The sequence below is a fragment of the Coturnix japonica genome, chromosome Z (genome assembly GCF_001577835.2).
Source record: "Coturnix japonica isolate 7356 chromosome Z, Coturnix japonica 2.1, whole genome shotgun sequence".
NCBI lineage: Eukaryota > Metazoa > Chordata > Aves > Galliformes > Phasianidae > Coturnix > Coturnix japonica.
Window position 1 is genome coordinate 14604285 of NC_029547.1, and position 23774 is coordinate 14628058.

Here is a 23774-nt window from a genome sequence, read left to right on the forward strand (position 1 = left end):
TAACAAATCAATCTGAATTACCAGCTACTTTAAAGTGAAAATTCTAGCAATGGGAGGTTTCCATTACTGCAGCAGTTTAAGCAATCACTGTAATACATTCAAATTCTCTGTTTATTAATGTGGCACTGATAGTGAAATAACACTCCCCAGATTTCTTATCCCAAGCTGGGATATGTATTGGCATACATGTACTGGAATACATATTTCAAAAGGAGATAAAATTAACTAATTTCTTAAATTCCTTAATTAAACTTACTTTATTTCAAGAACACTGGGGCCATTCTAAATAGCTTTAATTCAATGACATTGGCTCAGGAAGTCAGTGGTTACTGCTGTAATGTCTATATGCCTTCTCAAAAACCAATAATGGTAATTGTCATTTTGGAAAGGTGTTTCTATTTTCTAATTCTATCCTTAATGAAACAAAAAAACCTCATTCTTTATGTTGAAAACTTTTTAATTACACAGGTGACTATTGTAATTAAAGTACCAACCAAAGTAAAGTCAGTTGTTTTATTAAATACACACAAAGCTTTACAGAACTTGGATAATGAATGCACTGAGAGCAGTTCAATGTACAACTTAAGAAACAAATGGTAGTCCAGATTCAAAACCATATAATAAGGGTCCTGAGAGATTCCTTTTCACACTTGTCCAGTGATATTTTAGGATCTTCAGCTTACAAAAGACCAATGCTTTACTGCAGTCACTTTTCGAGGCAGCTCTGGCTAGCATTACATTCATTTTATCTCCTTTCCTTTTTTTCTCTCATTATCTTCTTGCTTTCTTCTCTTCGCCTCTTATTTACAGGATTCCGTGGATCATAGATCTCAAAAGTGTCTTCATCCTGCATGCTTGCATCTTTCACCTTTCTGCTCCTATCTTCGAACTGAAGTACATGTGACATCCTACAAAACAAATAAAACATGGCTCAAATCAAACAGAACAGTAAGTTATGATTACTAGTTACAATAACCATGGCGTAATTGTAGCACCATGCACAGTAGAGCAAAGAAGTCCTAAGCTTCGCTATTTTGTTTTCATCCCCTTATTAAACTCTGGTATAACAGGATAACCACTTTTATGAAAACACATATTCACAAATAGCAGCTGGAGTTTGCTCTGCTGGATTTTATTTCAAGAATTGAGCTCTCTTGTCTTGTCTTTTTCTATTTAACGTATCTTCCCAAATGCACTGAATAATTTTCCCAGGAACAGGGAGTGTTTCTTGAGAAACTTTTCCTATTAGTCACTTTGGACTTCCTTTCACAGTTATAGTTATGCAAAAGGAGAGAAGAGCTTGCATGGAAAACTAAGTAGGTACACAGATCAACATGGGAATGCTTGATTTAGTACTCTTCCACCTTAAACTGGTTCATATCATACTTTTTAATTATTTCAATACTAAACTGACGTTTCTTGCAACCCCAAGTTTTTTCTACAGTTGATAAGAAATCTTCTCCATTAGGTATTCTCCCTTTTCAGCAAACTCCCACTCTGGTCTGACTGATCATATTGCCATAATCTAGTCAAAAGTTTCTTGTTATCCAGGGAAGCCTTAAACTGATCAGCTGTGGCCTTATTAGTATAAATCTACAAGTTTTAACTTGGACTAAAAACAAAGAGGTACATTATTTTCTCTATCTAAAGAAAAAGGGTTGGGGGAAGAGAGAAGAAAAATACTACAGACGCTTTGAATTTGACCGAGTGTAAACCTACTGATATTACTGACAACCTTGTTACTTCTGTGTATCACAGAATGCAGTTTCAAGTATCAAAACTGTTAACACTTTCCACCACAGCAGTAATATTTTCAATGAAAAACCCACATGATTTTTTAACAAGACTATTGAATATAAAGTCACAGTAACACTCATAGTTATGGACCAAAGGCAGCAGAATTAGAAATAAACACCAAACACTAAATTAATGATTTTTCAGTGCACAGAGACATGACCAAGCGAAAAGCTCACATAAGCCTGGACTCTGTTTTAATCAACTGTAAAAATTTCTTTAATAGGACAACTTCAAATAGTAACAATGATATTGAACTGAGTATAAGCCTATTTGTCCTTACAGCATTAGATATTGATAAAGTCTTTGTAAAACAGGAAGTCCATGAAAAACAAGTCAGAAACAGAATGAAAGCTTTTTTGCTGATGAAATATTGCTTTATCAGTCTCTCACAACAACTAAGAGATCCTGCATAAAGAAAGTTTTTCAAAGAGCTCTACTGCAGATCTCCATACGTAAAGGGGAAGAGCAGCACCAAATCAGTAGATGTAGATTATAATATTGTACTATTAAAGAAATAAGACAAAATTCAAAGGAACAGACTATATGGGCTGGAATGGTTTTGAAAAATTCTAGATACAGTAATTGGGATTTTTCAACCCAATCTATTTTTGACATGCAGGTTTCTCACATTTTTCACTGAACAGTACTGAAAGTAGAGATGCATATTACCATGTCCTACGAGAACACTTCTTAGAGTTGTTTCCAGTATACAGTATTCAGTAGCTTATAAACCTCATAGACTGATTTAAAAAAAAAAAATTAAAAAAAAATAAATATATATACTTTCTAAGTCATATCTACAATTCAGAGCAACATAAAGCATCATCAGAGTGACTCAAGATTGTGTAACTGTAGTTTAATTATAAAAACACTGTATCGCTGTGGGGAGTCTGAAGTAATTTATTTAACATGCTTTTTACATTTGTCATATTCTTGTCAGCATATTAAAGATGAGCATCTAATATGTAAATATATTTAAAAATATATACCGCATCACACTATCCTAGACCAAATTAAAATACAGTCCCAAAGAGGTGGTGTAATTCCTCTGTAAGTGGTTTTAGAGGATGATAAATGAATGTGTGTAGTGCAGTCTCACTTAACCATTTAATCAGCTGGAGTTTCAAACTATGACATAGCATACTCATAGGATATGACTTATAGGAATTAAATCTCTCTCTTTCTCTCATTCTTAGGTCTGACCATAGAAATAAGATGAAGCAGATAGTGACCATACAACATTTAATTTGTTTCCAAGACCTGAAAGAAGTCACTCTCTGACTTCTATTCTTAACTTTCTGCTGACGTGTTCCCAGTTGTGACAAAAAATGAGCCAGTATTAAGAATTACTTTGAAACTCATTGAACAAATTTCAGATGCAGCATCTCATAAGTAACGCAAAATAAACAAAAGACTGTAGTGAAGATTTTCAAAAATACTCCCCTGGTGTGAACTTCAGCTGATTTATGTAAGACATGTATCTCCACAGGTACACCTGTTCTTCATCAATGTAAATGCTAAATCAGACTTCCTACTATTGAAAGAATAATAATTTGTTCCTTATTCTTTTTTCAAGAACATGGAAAGTATCTAGTAATTATTTTGAAATTAATAAATCTAGAGTAGTCTTACTCTAGCAATTGCAGCATGCCTGCACTTGCATAATTTTCCAAATGCTGAGATTGGGCAACAATTCCACAAACGCATGTGGTCTAAGAGTTTTCCCTCTTCAGTGTGTAGCTCTCTTCCCTTTCTCATGCTCCCAAATTCAGCAGAGAGCTGTCTGCCCCCTTGTGCTTTGCACTCACTGTTATGAAATCTCTCGCTCCACCTCTTCGTCTATGGACCTCCATAGTCTACCACTCAACTTGTGCTTATCACCAACTGTTGACATTTCATCTTACACTACATAAGATACACAAATTTAAAATACTACTTTTCTTCAGAATTTAAAGGATGAAAGGTGTCATTTCTTCTACATTAAATTTGAAACCCAAACTTTTGCAATGCAGGGTGTCTCCCTGCTCCCCCCCCCCCCTTCAAAACTAGTTTGAATTAAATAGCTTGCCAAAATGGATGATTCTGGGTTAAGACTGCTCAGTGGCAGCAAAATGGATCTGGCTATCTTACCATGGATTTAGTGCTGGATAGTTTGAGTACTGATTTATTCTATGTACTGGGGCAGCATCTGTGCTTTTAGCTGCACCTGTTCCCTGCAGTGTTAAAAAATGACATTTGGTACTCAGCTCTCTTGTGCTTGCCAGAAATGAAATGTCTTGATACATTAGACTGAAATACCTGAACACATTTTAACTTGCGTCATCAGAGACAACACAGTATTTCCAAAGGTAGGCAGATACACCCCTGGTGCAGTGGCATTCTCAGATGTTTCATGCAACAGCTGGCAAGCAAGACTCCACAGTCAATAACAGAGTGTCTCCCCAGTGTCCTTACACTGCAGTAACGAACACAATACCTTAGTGATCAGTTTGATTGCTTTCTAGGAGGCAACAAGTGGGAGTATGTTGGCTGCAACACTAAAAAAAGTCTATCACTACAGCAGGCTTCAAGAACTGCTGCAAAACGATTAAGCTGTGAGTCCAATAGCCAAAGCTGCATTTGCCAACTAGGCAGCAAAGGCCAGACCCCGCCTACATGATGCTCTCCAGGCAGACTCAACCAGCTTATCTGCGAGACAGACTGTGTTCTATCGAACTACTGCCGTGCAGAGGTACTTGTGAGAAAAGATAGGATATACAGTAATTCCTGTGATTTTGGGATGTGTGAACCATGCACTGGATCGGAAGCATGTGGAAGCTGATGACAGCTGCCAGTCATTTTAAGTGTAGCATAAGCAGAAATCAGGTATCACATTGGCTCTAGATTTCCCAGCACTGCATTTTGGGAGAAACCAAGTTGGCAAACAGTGAATTTAATTTTAAATATCGGAGATAACAAGGAAGCAGTGAAAATGCTAGTGATGAAACTCTAAACTTCATGTACTACACAATGCACAAATCCCTCCTTTTCATACTAATTTAATGGAAGTGCAAAACTGCATTGTCTACTTTCACGCTTGTTTATCAATCTGACACAGCTGTTGGCTGTTACCAGCCCACCTGTTGCTCATTCAACCTTCTTTGTACAAGTTACTATACATGCCATGTCCTCTGGCACCTCTGTAACTTCCGCACAGTGCCTAGGACATAAGCTTACACTAATCTATGTCACTGTTTCAAAGAGCAAAACTTTGCAGTAAATCATCAACAGGCATGGACAAATCCTGCCAACTCTGCTATGAGGGCAGCAACTTTTGGCAGAGAGGCACTAACATCTCAAGCAGTTATAGTCGGGACTCATTTGGAGGTGCCTGCAAAAAGCATGGCAGCTGGTGACAGTTCTTTTGTTTCTGCAATCAGCGGGCACTGAGGAATGAGAAATGCACAGCTCTTCACTCTCTAGATGCAGAACAATATGCTACTTAAAATGCACTACTTACAGTATGTCTGAATTGGAACACTGAACATGGGCAAAAATTACATACTTCTAAATGCAGATAAAATGAATCGAACAACTAATTACATTTCTATACAATTTACAATACCAGAATTCTATAAGTTATTCCTACATTTTAATATTGGTTAATTCCATCAGGATGTTTAAAATGGATGAAACAATAGTAAATATCTTGCCTTTCACAGGCTGTCTATAATAAGAGAGAAAGTAGAGACCAATATGGACCTGCTGGATATCTAGGGACTCCAAATGTGTAATGATAAACACTGGGACAGATTAGACGGAAGTTTTCTTAAACATGATCATAGTGACAGAACACTGGGTGGCATCTGCTCTCCTCATTTTCTTCTGACAACAAACCTATATGCTGTTTCAGGGGAAGAAAAGAAGAAGAAAAGCAGTTATTCTAGTGTTAACAAAACCAGGTATTGTCCCTGGGAGAGGTGTGCTCCTTAAGTAACTTGTGAGTGCTGCAGTTCTAAGAAGAGACAGTGTGGAGGTGGCTGGCTCCTGTTGGAGCCTCCAGGAGTGGCACACCCAGTGTCATCTTAGCTCCCAAGTGGGGGAGTTTAAAACAACCACAGACAGTTAGCTTTTAGTTGAAAGGAATGTTGTGTTAGGATAAACTTCTTAACCAGATGTCTCAAATCCTTAATATAAGTAATTTTATCACCACAGACTGTAACAACCAGTCCCACCATTTTTGCATTCAACATCACTTGCAAGTAACATGCTACCCACTCTTCTCAGTTATGACAAACGTTAAATATACTGAAGAAAAAAACACAGTAATCAAGTATTACTACATTCCCTTACATATTCTATTTGCAACACAGATTTTTCCTGCAACTACTGTAAATGTGTTTGTTAAACCATGAACATGGATGTAGGAGTGATACAATGCTTCCCTCCCATCACCCTCATGATATATAGGCAGTGGAAAGATGCATAGTTCATGTGAACAGATGAGAAAACAGATTAGTGAATCCACAGATCAAAGTAAATGAGATCTTGCTCCCAAGAAAAAAACATGTTAGTTGTTCTGGAAGAATGAGCTCACTGGCACCGTCTTCACTTCCAGCAGAGAAGCGGGTGGCACAGGAAGGGGAGAAACAGTTCAGAAAAAGAGAGACAAAAAGAAAAATAAATTGAGGAAGGTAAAGAATAACAAAAGGATAGGAATGGAAAAACAGAGAAAAAGAGATTGGCCAGAATGTAAATAAAATTTAAAAAAAAAAAAAAAAAAAGGAATTAATCTACAATTGAAAACAAGCAAAAAATGTAAATCAAAGCAAGAGAACAAGAGTAAGAACAAGACAAAAAATGTCAAAACCATGAAACGATTAGAATTTTAAGAGAGGAAATAATGATAAAATCTAAAGTTGTTTCCACTTTTTTCAGAACTGAGATACTACAATCAAAACAAGCTTCTTGGCTCAGCCTGCTGGTACCACTTCTTGCATAACAGTGTCCAAGAACTTTGCAGATAATTTTGTAAGTGCAATCCAGCAGGACAGAGAAAATATGTCTACGTCTGATGAAACCTTCAGCCACCATTATTTTCATTAAGCTACACAACTCCTGCAGGGAAGGTTTCTATCTACCCTAATCTCACCGTTGACCTTTTTTCTATAAGAGATAAACCACAATCACTCTTCATGCAAAGGAATCCCATATTGCAAATTCCTCTCTCTTAGCTAGCACAAAAAGCATTTTTTCCCAAGTATTTAATGTTGGTTCTGATTCTTACAGCAGTAAGTGTTAATAGCATTAAGTACTGCCATAGACACAGCTTCAAAAAAAGATCCATGTCTTTCATTCTCAGTGTTTCACACAGCAACCATGAAAAGAGGTGTGCATAGACAACAAGCTTCCATGAGAATGTTTCCTCCCATTGGTGCATAGCAACTACATTAGGCTAAATCATCTACAGAAGTTCCTACCATTCTGTAGTACTTGGTACTTAAACCTTCCACTGTACCACACATTATTCCAGATTGGGCCTAGTTTACCAAGCCTGTTTGATTTCATGTCAAAAAAGCGTAATAACTTTCCTAATAACTATCTCTAGTCATCAGGAATCTTCTGTGGTTGTTACTGCTGTAAGATTTCATTTTTCCTTTTTTTTTTCTCTGCTCTGCTCCCCTCTGAACATTTCCTTTATTTCCTTCTTATATTTGCCATACTCAAGTAAGTTTTGTGAGTATTTAATTCTATATCAAGGTAATAATGTTTCAGTCAATTCGTTCTAGTTTATGAATATGGTACAGAGCAAAGTTTTTTACTGAAATTTAAGAATGACTGCAAAACTCCTTTTTCACTGTGGCTGTAAATGTGATCCTCAATCTCCACCCTCCAAGCACTTTTAGAGAATAACTTGAAAGGAGCATTTTCTGACTTCCAGATCAATAGAGTATTATTAGTCTCTATTCATTCAGATATTAACAATGGAGGTGACATACTATTGCTGCTATGGCACAGGGCAAGAACCTCCTCAATTCTCACCATGGAAAACTGATTATAAATGAATAAAAAAATTCTACTAAGTCAGACTGCAGTCTTCTGTCAGGGTAACTGCATAAAATGATCAGAAGGGAACATTAGCAGGTATTTCTAACATGCTGTTTTCTTGCGATATTCTGTTAAAATGCTTTTTACTGACTTTTGTTCCAAAATATTCATCATAAAAATAATAAAAAAGCAATATTTTTACAAAGTGTAACAAAAAATAAATTCAGTATTTCCAAAGCTTCTAATAGTTTTACTAAACATTAGTATAATATAGTTTTTCATTGCTCGAAATGTTGCTAAGATTTTTCTTTTTTTGAAAGAGGATTTAATTTTAAGTAAATTTCTAAGCTAAAAACAACTCAACAGTGGAAAAGTTCTAAAGATAATGAAATCACTCAGTGAAAATTTGGGCTTTCTCTAAGTACCATAATTAGAAATATTTAAACCATGATGATTTACAATTTTAAGTATTTTTTCTAAAGAAAACCCTACCACCACCAACAACAAACCAAACAAAAACACCCCCACAAAAAACCCCCAACAGGACAACTACCCCAGTTGTCCTATTGTTATGTTCTATCTGTTCAGTCACAATTAAAAGAGCATATTTACATATTTTCCCCTTCAGAAAAACATTAAGTATCCTGATGAAAGAAGTTGGGTGCTTTAAATAGACAACTGCTCCTCATAGAGCAGGCTGGTATGGAAGACTGTAATGCAAATTCCAGATGTTGTTCCAGACAGTGTACCAGCACAGAAAAACTTTACACAGCATTTACTATGAGGACATAAGAAAGGCCATACCGGAATAAACCAATGATCCATCCAGTCTAGTATCCTGTCTCTGGCATGGACTTCTTACAATATCTGATGGTCTAGAAGTCAGCAAATTGCCTCCCCAGGTTAACACAGTCAGGGAATATTGTATCACCAGAGCACAGAGTAGGAGGGAGGGGAAGGAGAGTGTTTCTAACATAAGAATACTGGATTTTCATAACTTAGCATTCAACATTTTCTGGATGTGATCCATCCTCTTTTGTCATTCCCTCTTCCCATTCCGAATACATACAAATCCATGTGATTTAATCATGTCACTGAAACAGATGAAGTTGGGGAGCTTAGAAAGGTGTGTAAGTACTCAGGAAGCTTAGGCTAAGCTATTCAAGATTTAGAAGATTATTTCTTCATTCTTCACTAGATTTGTTGGCAATAAATAAAATGTAACATTTCCAGATAGTAACCGAAATACTAGATATCCCTTGAGTAAAGCATGGATCATCTCTGAATTTAAGTCAAACAGTAGTTGATTCCAGGCCTGAATGCCTTGTCCAAATAAACTTAGACATGGAGGAATTAACAAAAAACAAACAAACAAAAAAATCCACCCCAAATGCCCTGAGTTTCTCAGGCATGCCAAACAGCTAGAAGCAATAAATACATAACTTCATCAGAAGAAAGAGTTGTTAATACAATATTATTGACTGTTCAGACGTGAGCTAGCAGCTAACATTTACATATCAAGGTCTGACCACATTCTAGTGGTAAAAGGGTGAAGGTGGATATAAAACTGGAAAGATTTATAGCAGAAGGATTTTTTCTCATTCTTCCTTTAAAATGCTAAAACCCAAACAAACACTTACATTTTGCCAGACAGAAAAGAAACCCCTCTTTCCAATGTGTTTCTAATACAGACCTCTGGCATGCATTTATTCTTTGTAACAATCAAGTAAGTATTTTGTCTTTTTTTTTTTTTTTAACTAAATGTAGTTGAGTAAATCAATGGCCTTAGCAGGAGAGCCCTAATATAGAGCCAGTTTTTCCAGACTAGTGGAGGAACGTTGGCTCAAATCTGGTTGGGAGGAGGGGAGCAAACATGGCTTTAATCCATCTTTGTGCCTCACTGGCATAAATTACAGCAGCACTTTTTCTTTCATTCCCCAAGCCAGCATCGGCATGTGAAATTGACTGCTGCTTAGCTTTCAGGAGCTTACTGTGTTTGTCACAGCTAAGCTTCTGCAGCTGAATCTGCAGAGACTGCTGCTAATCTTGAGGAAACCATATTTCATAGTCATTGATCTAAGGTATTATGGCAAAGAAAGAGATGGCATTCTAGAAAATATATACAAAAAGGTTAGGTTTATGAAAGAAATATAACCATTTTCTAGGTGTTTATCCAGAAGGATTTCACAATGCAAAGTTTAAGAGCAGATGTTGTATAGAGTAAGAAATCTTGGAAATAAAATGTGGAAGACATTAACAGATATATGTGTAGTAAATATTAAAAGTGTGCATTTCTGATTTATTTCTTAATATAAATGAAATCCTGTAATATAAAAACGAATTGGCTGAGTGCAACATTTTATTGATTCCAAAATTGCTGTTGTAATTAAAAAAAAAATAACAAAATCTAACCAATTCTAGTCTACTCTCTACAGCAGACACCAAAGTGATCACATCTTGTTGTTTTTTTTAAGAACCATCTCTCCCTCTATCAGACACAAAATATCTTACTAGAAGAGTATGAAATAACTAAAATACTATATTCCCACTCTTGACTGCACCAGATTTGTCTTTGACATCAATGTTAAATATTCTGAGACAAACCTTTTCATGTATGATAAACAAAAACATTTTAAAAGACAGTAAATAGCATAACTACTGATGTTGGATAGAAAATACCTTTACTGAATGTAGAGATTTATTTTTCGCTTGTGCTGGATTAAAATCTAAGTGTCTACAATCTAGGTAAAACATTACACAGTTAAATTGCAATGCATGTCCTAGCACAAGGAGTTCAGCATTACCACACAATGCTCACAAAATATTCACTGGCCTCAGTGTTAGTTTTTTGAAATGCAGGGCTGGGAATAGACTAAAGGATATGACATACAGAAAACAGCCTTCACTCTAAATGATTAGCATTGAACTTCACTGAGCTTTCTGTCCACAGAACAAGTTAAATTACTACAATAGACACATGCCCTTAATTGCTGTCTATAAGGTGATCAGATCAATGTGTAGCATTTGACTTGCACTGTATTAAAGGATTCCTAGTAGTCATAAGGCTTTAAACAGTCAATTAAAGGGAACAATTACATTAAATACTTATAGATGGAGTCTGTCACAAATAGCTGGTAACAGTCATGTCAGTGTCAGTAATTTTTTTCAATCAGTAATGCATTTCTGTTTGAGATGGGAGACCTTTCCTTACGTAATTTTCACAATATCCTTTTCACTGTAATTTGAAAAGGTATTTTCAGGCATTAACATATCCACTTAGATTTACAAATAGTCCTATTTTTCCTGTTTCTCAAATTAAGTAACATTTAGAATAATAATCTCTATATATTTAGAACAAGCACAGCTCAGACTCAGCAAAGGTAACTAACCATAAAAGAATTTTAAACTGAAAAATCATGTGAAAACCATAATCCCATTTCAAATACTCCTCTTGCACATTCTTTCTTGTCCCACAGTATATCTGAAAGCTGAATGGATTTGTTATTTCATATCAAAGGAAGACAGTAAGTTTCAGAGTCTAGACATCCTCCCAGAAATGCTTAAGCTGACTGTCTCATTTACATTTATTGCTTCTAGTTACGGCTATAAAAGTATTCCACAGGGAAAGAAAAAGTCAAACTCTCTGAAAGATGAAGAAGCTTGGTAGTTTACATCTAGCACTTCAGATTTCACCCAGGAAATCCTGCAGTGTTTTGGACATGAAGCAGTGGCACCACGTACTGCTGTAAGATGAACGGTATTGTATGCTGAAAGTCACACACAAGTTCTAAATGGCTGCAGTACTTAGAGCTGATAGATACTACTGATCAAACCAGAAGAAATTATCAACATGTAGCTGCGTGAAGGAAAAATTACTGGTCTCTTTTTAAAGCCAAATGTAACAATAATGTAAAACCACACTTACAAGGGCTCAGACTACCACTGTGGAAACTAGTTTCAAGCAAGAACAGGATACTGCCTCAGTGCAGTGTTCAGCATATACCAATACCTTCTGGTGCTCTTCCAGCATTTGCTGCCTGTTAGCCAATATGCACTTTAATTATGAAATTCAGTTGTTTAGAATTGAATAGATGGACATATATTTTCAACACAAAAAACCCCACGGCTTGCTAGTCTATGTTGGTTTCAGGCCTTACAAGGTATTGTAATCTTGATTGATTTGGTGTGTGATGTATTTCTTTTTCAGTTGTACGGAATGCTGCTCTTTGTGAGTTTCAGGTTACTTGATCCTGACAACTAAGCTTTATATTCAAGTATGCTGCTGGAGTTTGACCATAAAACTTCTTGTGAATTTTGTCTGAGAACTCACGAACAAGGTGGACCCTTTATAGTAACATGGTAAGCCCACTTAGCGATCAGGTGAACTTTAAAGAAGGAAAATGGTTTTCTGTTTTCTAGAGAAAGTTCCACAAAGTCAAGAATGTTCAGGATTGTAACATTCTCATGGGAACATAAACACCTAAGTAAGCTACATGTGTTTCCAAAGATCTGAGTGAGAATAGAAGATAATCCAGAATTCTGATCATGGGTATGACAATTGTGTTCTTGTAGCAGAAAATCTGTAACTTAGAATAAAACCCCACAGCATTCCTTCTGGAAAAGTGTAGGTCAAAAAATAAATAAATAAATAAATAAATAAATAAAATATAGGCTTCATAAGGATTTAAAGCTGGTTTAAGTTCAGCTAGAAAGCCTGCTGTTTATAAATACGCAGCTATAGCTCAATGGCAAGAGTGAAAAAACAAATTCATTTAGTTGGAAGAATATATGTACGCAATGCATGTGCAATATAAACTTAGTGAAGAAGGGTTTTGAAAATTTATTGGAGTATTTAGAATTTGCATAATTTTAACAAGCTAGTAATAATATGAAAAACAAAGCACAGGTCAGAAAAATGAAGTGTAATGGCTGAATTTCAAAAAACAACATAGATACAGGACAGAGACAGGTTAGGCAACTATTCAGTAGAAAACAGTTTGTGGCTTGGAATGGATTGGAAACCAGACATGAAAGAAGCAATGACAAATAAAGTAATCCTTCAACTCAACACTAACAAAGCATTGTATCTAGTCATGAACCACTCAGAAATCTCAGGAAGAATGACCACAAATTGAGAAGAATAATCTCTGCAGAAAAGCTAAAAATCTTTTTTTCCAAATGAAAGAAATGCATTTATGATTATTTTCGTATGTGTTAAAAGACAGCTTCAAAAAGAGAAAATTAACTCTTTTGCAAAGTCCATTGTGGATTGATATATAAGATATTTGGTATCATACAGAATCATAGACTTTTGAGTTGGAAGGGTCTGTCAAACGACATCCAGTGCAACTCCCCTTAAATCACCAGGGACAGCTATAGCTACATCAGGTTGCTCAGAGGCCTGTCCAGCCTGACCTTGAATGTCACCACAGATGGGGCTTCTATAGCTTCTCTGGGCAACCTGTTACAGTGCCTCACTACCCTCATGGTAAAAAACTTTTTCCTTATATCCAATTTAAATCTCCTCTCTCCATTTTGAAACAATTTCCCCTTGTCTTATCACAACACACCCTGTTAAAGAGTCTGTTCCCTTCCCTCTTACAGCCCCGCTTTAGATACTGAAAGGCCATTCTCAGGTCTCCCCAGAGCCTTCTCCACGCTGAATAACCCAGCTCTCTTTGGGTGCACAATAAATGGTCTATATCTCTATATCATCCTCAGCAGGTTTGCAGATGACAGCAAGCTGTGGGGTGCAGTCAATACACTGGTGGGAAGGGAAGACATCCATAGGGACCTGGACAGGCTGGAGAAGTGGGCCCATGAAAACCTAATGAGATTCAGTAACACCAAGCTCAAGGTACTGCACTTGGGCTGGTGCAATCACAGTTGTTTATACAGACTGGGGAAGAAATCCTTGAGAGCAGCACTGCAGAGAAGGACGTGGGGGTCCTGGACATGAGCCAGCAGTCTGTGATTGCAGCCTGGAAGGCCAACTGTGTTCTGGGCTGCATTAAAAAAGGGGTGGTCAGCAGGGAGAGAGGTGATTGTCTCCCTCTACTCAGCTTTTGTGAGGCCCCACCTGGAGTGCTGTGTCCAGGTCTAGAGCTCCCAGTACATGAAACATTCAGGACTTTTGGAATGGGTCCAGAGGAGGGCCACTAAAATGATCAGAGGGCTGGAGCACCTCTCCTAAGGGGAAAGGTTGAGGGAACTGGGCTTCTTTAGCTTCGAGAAGAGAAGGCTCTGGGGGGACCTCATTGTGGCCTTCTAGTAGTTGGAGTATATATATATATATATCATTGGACTTTAAGAACAAATTTGACAAACAGTAAAAAAACTATATATCCTGCATTCCTTTTAGGCTTAATTATGTTACATTTGGGAGTCCTGCTCTGGCCCTTTTCAGGTGCAACTCAGAAATCAGTATTCATGGTGGATTCAGAAATCCACCATTATCAACTGAGTAGCAACATTATCTGCTAATAAGAATAAACAGGCCTCTGTTAGAGGATATGTTATCTGGGAAAATGTTTCACTTCTTAGCAATAGAAGATCTAATCTTATCCTTCCTGTAAACAGATAACAAACTGAGAGTCCAATATCACCAGCTGAACCACCTTTCTGTTAGGGATTAAGCATCACTGTTTCTCAGTGCAGTATCTGTAAATTAGTGCCAACTACAAAAACACACAGATGACCTTACAAACTTGCTAACATTTCTTTAGTACATAGTTGGATTGGGACATTTTTTACTATATGTATTTTTATTTGATGAATTATTTCATGGGAAAGTGTTTCAGCATTCTAAGTATCACTCTTATTCCATTTAAAGAAGATGATTTTGCACAAATTAACTAAAGCAGTCAGTCTTTGAATTGCATATCAAATTGCAGTACTTGATTGTGTCTGATTTTTTTTCTCCCATGCTGGACTCTCCCCATGGAAGATATTTTATGTTATGTTCACAGGAACTGCATCATCAGTTCCATTATATGCAGCTGTCGTAATATTTTTTTGACTAAGGCTTGCTTTTAGCTGCAGGTGTAAATATTTGATATTAGAATCATAGGCCTGAAGTAGCACTACAACCTGTCTAAGTATAACACACATATGAAGATCTATATAAAGCAGTTCAAACCTTGAAAATGGTGTGTCCTGTATAAAACAAAGTCTGGGTAGTATTTTCACTTTAAAAATCAGGCTTATTCACTAGTCCAGAAGAGAAGTAACACTTAAGTGAATTATTCCAGCTGGGTCTTATGCAGTCACATATTAAGTTTTATACGTCTAGTCCCCAAACAGATGACATCTCACTGCATCTGTGATGAATCTCATATATATATATTTTGAAGAAAAGTCTGTCATTTGAAGTGCCAGGTAAGACTTTCAGCCCAGAACAAATGACTGCACTCTGCACAAACTATATGGAAGAGAAGAATGAATTCCTATACCCGATGCCCTTGTTAGGTAGATTGAAACTAAACAGCAAGTAATGATCAAAAAGTACTAAAGAAGCCCGGCAAATCATTTAAAAAAAAAACAAACAAAAAAACCCCTAAACAACAGTTATCAATTTGGAGCCATAAGGACAATGGTGTTAATACCAGGATAAACAAGTCTATCTTCTTGAAGCACCTAGATGCCACCACAACAATGCATCTGTCGACTTGTTTCCAGACATTTTTACTGCTGAGTCCCCTTTCTGATAGTACATACCATATTCATTCTGACAGTTTTGATTTCTAAAGGAAATCAGATTTTGATTGCTGCAGACAGATAGATATAATCATTCTCACTTAGCAGCAGTGTTTGCAGTTTGATGTCTCAGTAGAGATCTTTCTATTTCATGTATATTACACATTTCAGATCTCTTCACAGCACTTCCTCAGATGCCTTCTTAGACAGTAAAATCTGGTAATAATTATCAAACACCATACACACTGTTTACAATAGAGTCATATTTCTTTCTTCTTTTTCTCTTGCATAAAAAGTAGAATGCTGCTGAAAAGTACCCAAACGTCTGCTGTGCTTCATGCCAATACAGCAGCTCAGCCAAATATGCAGAGAAAAGTTTGCCAAATAAAAGAAAACATAACAAATTCATAATGGTTTCTATCCTGACAGAAAATGAAAATTATACCTCAATGTGTGGCCACTCATGTGGACACATAAAAATGTCATAGAGGCAATCGTTCTACCTCAGATAACACACCCTGACAGTAGAGCAGTACATACTGGCTAACTTTCACTTCCCATAAAAACAGCAGCCATGACCTACAAAATGAACTGAAGGAATCACATAATTTGTGCATATCATATATGCATATGCCATGCACTAATTATATTTTTCATAAATAATACAAAGTAGAATGTTTGGTTTTTGAGTAGAATGACTGTATTTATAAGAGCAGATTGGAATTAAGAAAGCATTTTTAAAAGTGAAGTCACTACAGTTATCTCAAATAATCCGATCCAATGAAGACAATGAAAACAAAAGCCTTTATCCCCAAATGCGAAATTCAACTCTCCAAGCCATCTAAACAGTCTGAAGTTTAATAGCTTTTAGAAGACTTCATTGCTTTCCTAATGTTGTATATGGTTATAGCCAATTTATGTAATATGAATACTTTATAATTTATTTAGCTTTGATGTAAATTCTTTCAAATTGGAGCAATACTTATTTCTCAGTAAAGGTAATAAGCACACTTGAACTGTGAAATCAATAATATGATAATGTTGGTTATTAGTTTATTACCTAGCTTCATATCATTCTAACTCCTTATTTCAGTGCAATGTTGTTTTCTGAACAAAGTCATTTTTTGGAACAAAACTATAAGCAATTCCATAATCTCCAACTGAAACAGTCTTTTTTTTTTTTTTTTTTGTACCGTATGGATTATCTACAGGGTGAAGAATTATCTCTGATTAGATATTAGTAATTACTAAACAAGGAACATGAAAGATTACTCATAGGTTCCTGAGTCCTTTAAATTCTGTTCCTGGAGATAAAGGAAAGGCTGCATACTTTGTCAAGAGCTTAAAAGCACATCGATACCCCAGAAGAATCTCCAAGTCCTAGTGAAATCCTGAAATCCTAGGGACTAAAAATGTATGCTGTATGTTCTCCATCATCCTCAAATAGCTGCATAATGCCTGAGACAGAAAATGACAAATTGAAGAAGGACTATGTGGTTTAAAAACTTAACAAATAGAAGGTAACAAGAGAAAACTTAAAATAATAGCAAGCAGCACATAATGAGATTTATCCTAATGTAGCACAGTAAAGTCTCTACTTTCAAAATCAAGAATCTGAAGCAAAAATCATTTTGCTTTGATTTATCTTTTAAAAAGAACATAATCAAAGAAAGCATAGTTAATTCTTCTTTTCATTCCAGATAGTAGTTAGAATTGAAACTACCAGAAAACTTCAGAAATTTAATCTGAACTTTAAAACTACCACAATTCTAAAGCTAAAAGAAATCCTCAGTGCTTATGTAAACTAGAAGTATTATAAGCAAAGTATATAATCAGTAAAATAAGAAGTAAAATGATATGCTGTAACATGTTTGAATTGCAATTGTTTTAAATTATTACAAGATTTTTAATAGCTTATATAGTAACTCAAATGCAATTTCATCACTGTTATCTGTTAAAATGAAAGTGGACTACACTAATACAAAGAAGCACTGAAAAAATAAATGCACTTACCACACTCTCCATAAGAAAAAGTGTTGTTTTACTACTGCAAGAATTCTATACTAATGGCTGTACTACTAGTGTTAACATTTCTGCCAGAGCAGGCATTCAAAGCTTTCTGCAAAAAAGTTTCCTGGCATTTCCCCTGTGAGGTCTTCACAGAATCACAGTGAAAAGGAAGAAAGTGTGAAGGTGAAGCTGCAGAATTTGTGTTGCTTAATTAAAAACTAGCAGGGATTCATCATGTGTATGACAATTAAAAAAATAAGTGATTTGAGTGATATAAAATTTTAGGATCATCTACATACTTCATAATCTGCAGTTCGACTCACCTTTGATGATCATCTTTTTTTTCTTGTTAAATTTTCATAGAATGAATCTTCAAATAAGTAGTCTAAGATTTTCTTATTTGATGCACAAAAACGACCATGTTTATATTATAGATTACTGTAACTTGACAGATAACTTCTAGGTAGCTGAAAAATTAAGATTTTTTAAAAAATTGCCTTCCATGCATTATCTTCCTTCCCACTGTTTTTTATGTTCTTTTCTTACTTGCACATCTTTTTTCAACTGTAGAATTACTGTAAAAACATGTAACAGTCTGCATTTCTTCACAACATTACATGTCTCCTCATCTGAGAATAAACCTTAATTAAAGTTATGGTTATTTTACTGTTTTATATGAATCTTCTCAAAAAGATACAGGGTACTTCAATCATGTTTAGCTAAGTCATTCATTTTCTGTTTAAAATCCGAACACCTTCTTTTTACTCCTATTTGTATTTCAGTCTTTTCTGTGTTAAAGTATTGGTGCTATTCTGGAGATTTGGGGAAGATACATTATCAGACTATCTTCCAAAACACAAGCCTTTATGAAGATCTTAAGGCTATACTTCATACATATTTTCACTTACTCAGGCTACACTTCATAGATATTTTCACATAATCATATAAAATTATCAGAGACTGAAATATACAAGTGCTGATGTCTTAGTTAAATTTTATTTTTCAGAGCTAGTTTTGTGGTAGCTGTGACTGCTTACATGTATAACTAAGAAAAACATTGCAAGAGAGATATTTTATTAGACCTACAACTTGTCTTATAAAAAATATGACCAGTTTGTATAAAACATCTTTTTTCTTATTTTTGAATGTTTTTTTTTTTTTTCCTAGCTATTTCATGTAAATATTTTTATTATTGACTAGCAGTTCTCAATTTAAGATTACAGGATTGCAATTCAAATCACACTGATTTTTCTCCTTCCCTACCTAAAGGTGAATTCTTTGACATAAACATGGTACAGGCTGCTTCTGTGACTGGAAGGTGTTGAGTTCAGAACTTCTGCAGTGCTTCATCAATTGCTTCACTGTGGTCACCCTCCCCTCCAGTTGAATCTTTCCTTATCTCATCCACCAGTCTTTAAAATATAACCCCCAGTAAGGGTGGCAAAGCATTTCCCACTCTCCTGCTTTATTTTCCAAAGCACTAAAACATTATGTTTTAGCTGACACCTGCTGCATCAACTCTTTTAATTTGGTGTTTCAGCTGCTTCTTAGATTAAAGCTTAGAAGTGCAGGGTTTCAAAAACACACAGAGAAGTTTATCTAGAGGTGATGAAATCACTAAATTTTAAGGCAGAAAGCTGCTAACTCCTTTCAGAACTTATTTCCTCCTGGAGATAAATGGCACAGAAAGCATACCACTTTGTTTCCTCATAATGATATCCAGAAGAAGAAACAAGGAGAAGAAACTAGCAACTAATTGACCACTGAGAATTAAAGTGTTAGTAAAAGGAGTCTTACAGAATAAGGATCCACTTAACTGAAAATAGAGACTGATTTGCAAAACAAATGAAAAATGAAGACTGTTACTTATCCTCTGTCAATCTTGACCAGTAGTAACGAGACAAATCAAAATCCATAAAACTTACCACCCTTCATCAGTGTCTGCTTCAGATTCAGAAACCTCATTTTCAGGAGTTTCTTCAATTGCTTGGGTTAACTTTGATTTAAATCGGTCCAGCAGTGCCAGCGTCTGAAGTTAAATACAGTAGGAAGTCACATACATTTATAAACAAGTATTATACAACTTCAAACTATTATTTTGGGAAGCAGTGTGATGAGATGGGAGATAACTTTTCTATGACTTCAAAGAAAACTGCAGTCAAGCAACTGAGACTGATGGGTGCCAAGAGCGCATGTTGAGCAAGTGAGAGGGTGTGCAGTGCCGGGAGTACACAAGCAAGAGAGCAATTATCTAGCCATCTAGTAAAATAAAAACACTATATTTAGGAAACAGATACTCATGCTAATACTTACAGAATAAAATAGATAATAAATTAGACAGCACTGGCTACTGACAACAAATTTTACTGTTTCAATCTGTTAGTTTCTTCTAGTAAGGCAATCCGCTGCATAAATTATAGACAACTAAACTATTGAAGACACAGCTTAATTGATACTCCTGTATTTTACAATGCTGATCTTTTTTTTTTTTTTTTTTTTTCCCCGACTTTAAAAAACTCTAAGCTTTTTACTTGAATACAAAGAACCATCTTAACTACTTTGACAGACACTGGTCCTTACACTACACACACCAGAACCATCCTGATTTATATTTGGTATTTTATTTTACAGATTGACACTGCCCTGTCTTTCAGCTACAACAAAATCACTGAATCTATGGTAACATCTGAAGATCATACTGCAGGTCTTCTTTCTGATCACTTGAGAGGACATGCTGATTACACAAGAATTGTATATCTAAGCATTGTGATGGCACAAGGGTCATGGGGCTCTTCATAAAAAGGGCAGACCATAAGAACAGCCTGCACAGCCTGCAGCTTAATTCTTGCTGATATTTGAGACATTACTGGAAAGGAAAGCGTCAGGGAATAAGTACTTAACTGAATTTATGTGGCAGACTGCATTTGATCTGTAGGTGATAGGTTGGCCACCTATGCTGTAAAACACCTCTGCATGGCTGTTTAGTTTTGTTTAGTCAAGTTTTTCAAATTTAAAAGAATAAAAACTAAACAAGAATAAAAAACAGAATTTGGAAATACCAGAAGTGTTCACTGGAGTCAAATTTCCTTCTGGGAGCAATCTTAACTTTAGGAGTTTCCTGGCTTTTGAGTTCTTTCAAAAACACATTTTAGCACTGCCAAAGGTGGGTTTTAGCATTTATTAGTGTTTAGAAATAACAATTTATGTTTTATGGAAAATTAACTGTAACAGATTTGTAAACTTTGTTTTTTATACAAATGAAGAGAAAAAAGTTTTCAGAACTCATTCTGGAATCCTTATTCCCTAGGATTACCTGATCTTCACGGGAAGCTCCTTTCTTTGGCTGCTGCTTCCGTTTGTCTTCGTATTTTCTCTTCTCCTGAAGGTATTCTTCAACAACACTATTTGGTGCAGGTTCCTCTTCTGAGTAAGGAAATACATTTGGTTAAACAAATTACAGTTGGCTTTTTGATTTATTACCATTTTGAAGAACATTTGTTATTTCTGAAATACCAAACACAAGCCTTCCATAAAACGTTTCAGCTGTTTTGCTTTTTGAGCAAGTAAGATGATTTGCTGCTTGATGACATGAAATACAAAACACTGTACTAAGCAGACACAAGCCCCAATTTTTTTATGTCAATTATATTTTACCTCTGAGCAAGAGAAAGCAGGGTAGAACTCTGACATTAAGACAGAAGCAAAAACTGCTGAAATTTCTCTAAGAAGTTTACCTTCATCCCTGAGCATCTTTCCTGGAGCAGCTGAACTGATATACTGTATTATTAAATTATCAGTTCTTCTGTTTTGTAAGCTGAAGAAGCTACAATTCAAATCTCTGATGTTTGGATGATTGCTGACAGCTACACAGGGGCAAATACTTTAAAATAAAATTCTCTCACTTCATTTGACGTTGCCTATAAAGTTTATAAATACAACATGTAAAAAAAAAAGGAAAGAAATTTATGGTATGTAATCATCCATATACAAACAAAATAGTCCGCTTTGATAAGCAGAAATTCTCTGATAAAAATACTTTGTATTTGCAAGAACAAACACAGCTAATAAAGAAGGAAAAGAAAGTGTCTGGAAAAGAGAGTCGTTGGGGGGAAGAATCCCTTTTAAAATGCAAACTGTCCTTTTAGAATGCACAAAGGCATTTAACTGCTATTTCATACTTCCTAGTCTGTATCCCACAGCTCCTCCAAATTTTTTTTTGACAGGGCTGGAGGACCACATCACTATATGATGGACTTGAACTTCAAATCAAGACTAACAAATTTAGGACCAGCTTGTTAATCTGAAGTATAAAGACCGTTACACTGGCAATTATATATGAAAGCTCCAAGAATCTAAGAGGATTAATTCAGATAAAAATGAATGAAACTGTCATGAATACAATACACTGACAATGAAATTCCTCACTCAAGTAGCACAGAATGAAGAAAATACTAGTTTAAGTAACACAGAACTTGCATGTGTATCCTAGAACTATCAAATCACAAAGTGTAAATTGTGTCAAGAAAAGAAAGATTTTTTTTTTTTTTTAAAAATTCTGAGATTGCATACACATTATATCATTAGGAAAGGTGAGGAAAAACAAAACAAAACAATAAATAACTTTCCTTTTTGGAAAAAAGCTTCATTCTCACTTTAAGAGAATTTCTACTTACTCTCAGCTAGCCTGAGTTACTGCCAAGAGAACCTTCATCTTACTGTGACATAAACTTCAGCATTTGTGTAATTTATTTTCTTTCAGATAGATTCTTCTATCCTAAAATATTCCTTTAAGGAGTAACAGATGCCAACATTATGGTGTAATCTAATCTAAAACTTTGGTTTTGAGACATGGTTTCCAATGATATCTTGAAACAACAGAGGAGATTCAAGTCTGTAAACCAGAAAGGAAGAGACCGATTTTAAAAAATACAGAAGGGTTTATTTTTTCACGCTTAAATTAGGAACAGTTTAAATGATGTCAGTTTTCAAATACAAAAGTGAAGGATTATAACAAAGAAATGAGAACATGATCTGAGAGTACTGTAGGGAATGCCATTCTTCAAAATTTCAGATCACTTCCTAAACAAAAGATAGAGCTCGCTATAAAATTTTTATGCTTCATTCCTACAAGTAGAATTAAATAGTGTAAACAAACACTCAACCAGCGTTGCATCAATCACCTTCCATTTCACAAACTGCAACTGAATTTTCCCTTCCACTTTATGAAAACCAAGAACTTCTAGGCCTTCTGACTAGAAGATCAGAAAAATACAATCGTTGTTTAAGGACTCACTGCACCATCCCTGTACCTGAAGGATGTTTATAAACAGGAAGGCATCCCAATTTTTAGTATGGTCTGATAGTGATAGGACAAGGAGGAATGGATTTAAACTAAAAGAGGGTAGATTTAGGTTAAATGTTAGGAGAAAAATCTTCATACTGCAGGTGCTGAGGCTGCACAGGCTGCTCAGAGAAGCTGGGGATATCCCATCTCTGGAGGTGTTTAGGACCAGGTTGCATGGGGTCCTGAGCAGCCCGAGCTGGTGGGGAGCAACCATACCCACAGCACTGTTAGTCTGAACTGGGCGAACTTTTAGTTCCCTTCCAATCCAAACCATTCTGTGATTCTATGATTAAGTCAGTTTCTGTAATCAGGACCTAAGATGCTTCTTCCAGAACCCAGGATGTTTCTTCCAGCATTAAATATTGGCTATGCAAACAAAACATTAATTTACTGCAAAGTAACATAACATATAAATAAAATAAAATACAATATGAAATAATACTGCTACTCTTCAAAGAATTTGTAACCTTCTCTTCAGTTTATTTTTGATTAGAACTATCTAACTTGTTATTTTTTCACATCTTAAACTATCAGTCAGTTACTATTACCCTGGAACTTCTAAGAGCCACTACTGGTCCTAATGAGCAAGGCAAGAGTCAAGACATATTTATTACTAGTGAACAACCAAATACATTTTTTTACAGATTGATTTTCCAAGGCTGAGATTATTACTGGATTATATAGTTTCCTACGATGAAAAATAACAGTTTCAGAACAAACTTACTGGTTAATTTAGCCAACTTAAACAAAATAATCTTACTACTGATTTTTAGAGCTTCAAAACACGTGTTTGAAAAAGAAAGCCCCACTAATAATGCACTTTAATATGTGACAATGGAAATTCCTAGTGAACTGTCTCTGAACTTTGGCAGCTTTTAGGCACGCATTACAGAAGTCACAG

General features: G+C 35.6%; 1 protein-coding gene across 1 annotated transcript in view; it reads right to left on the reverse strand.

Annotated features, from left to right (window-relative positions):
• Nucleotides 1-481: 481 nt before the first annotated feature.
• Nucleotides 482-23774, reverse strand: part of LOC107305888 (spliceosome-associated protein CWC27 homolog) — a 55708-nt gene continuing 32415 nt past the window's right edge. Inside the window, exons 4-6 of the mRNA XM_015848530.2 lie at nucleotides 20843-20952; nucleotides 19455-19558; nucleotides 482-908 (exon numbers count right to left, since the gene is read on the reverse strand). Of these exons, the coding sequence (XP_015704016.1) occupies nucleotides 746-908; nucleotides 19455-19558; nucleotides 20843-20952 (377 nt within the window). The 3' untranslated portion in view covers nucleotides 482-745. The remainder of the gene's footprint in view (nucleotides 909-19454; nucleotides 19559-20842; nucleotides 20953-23774) is intronic.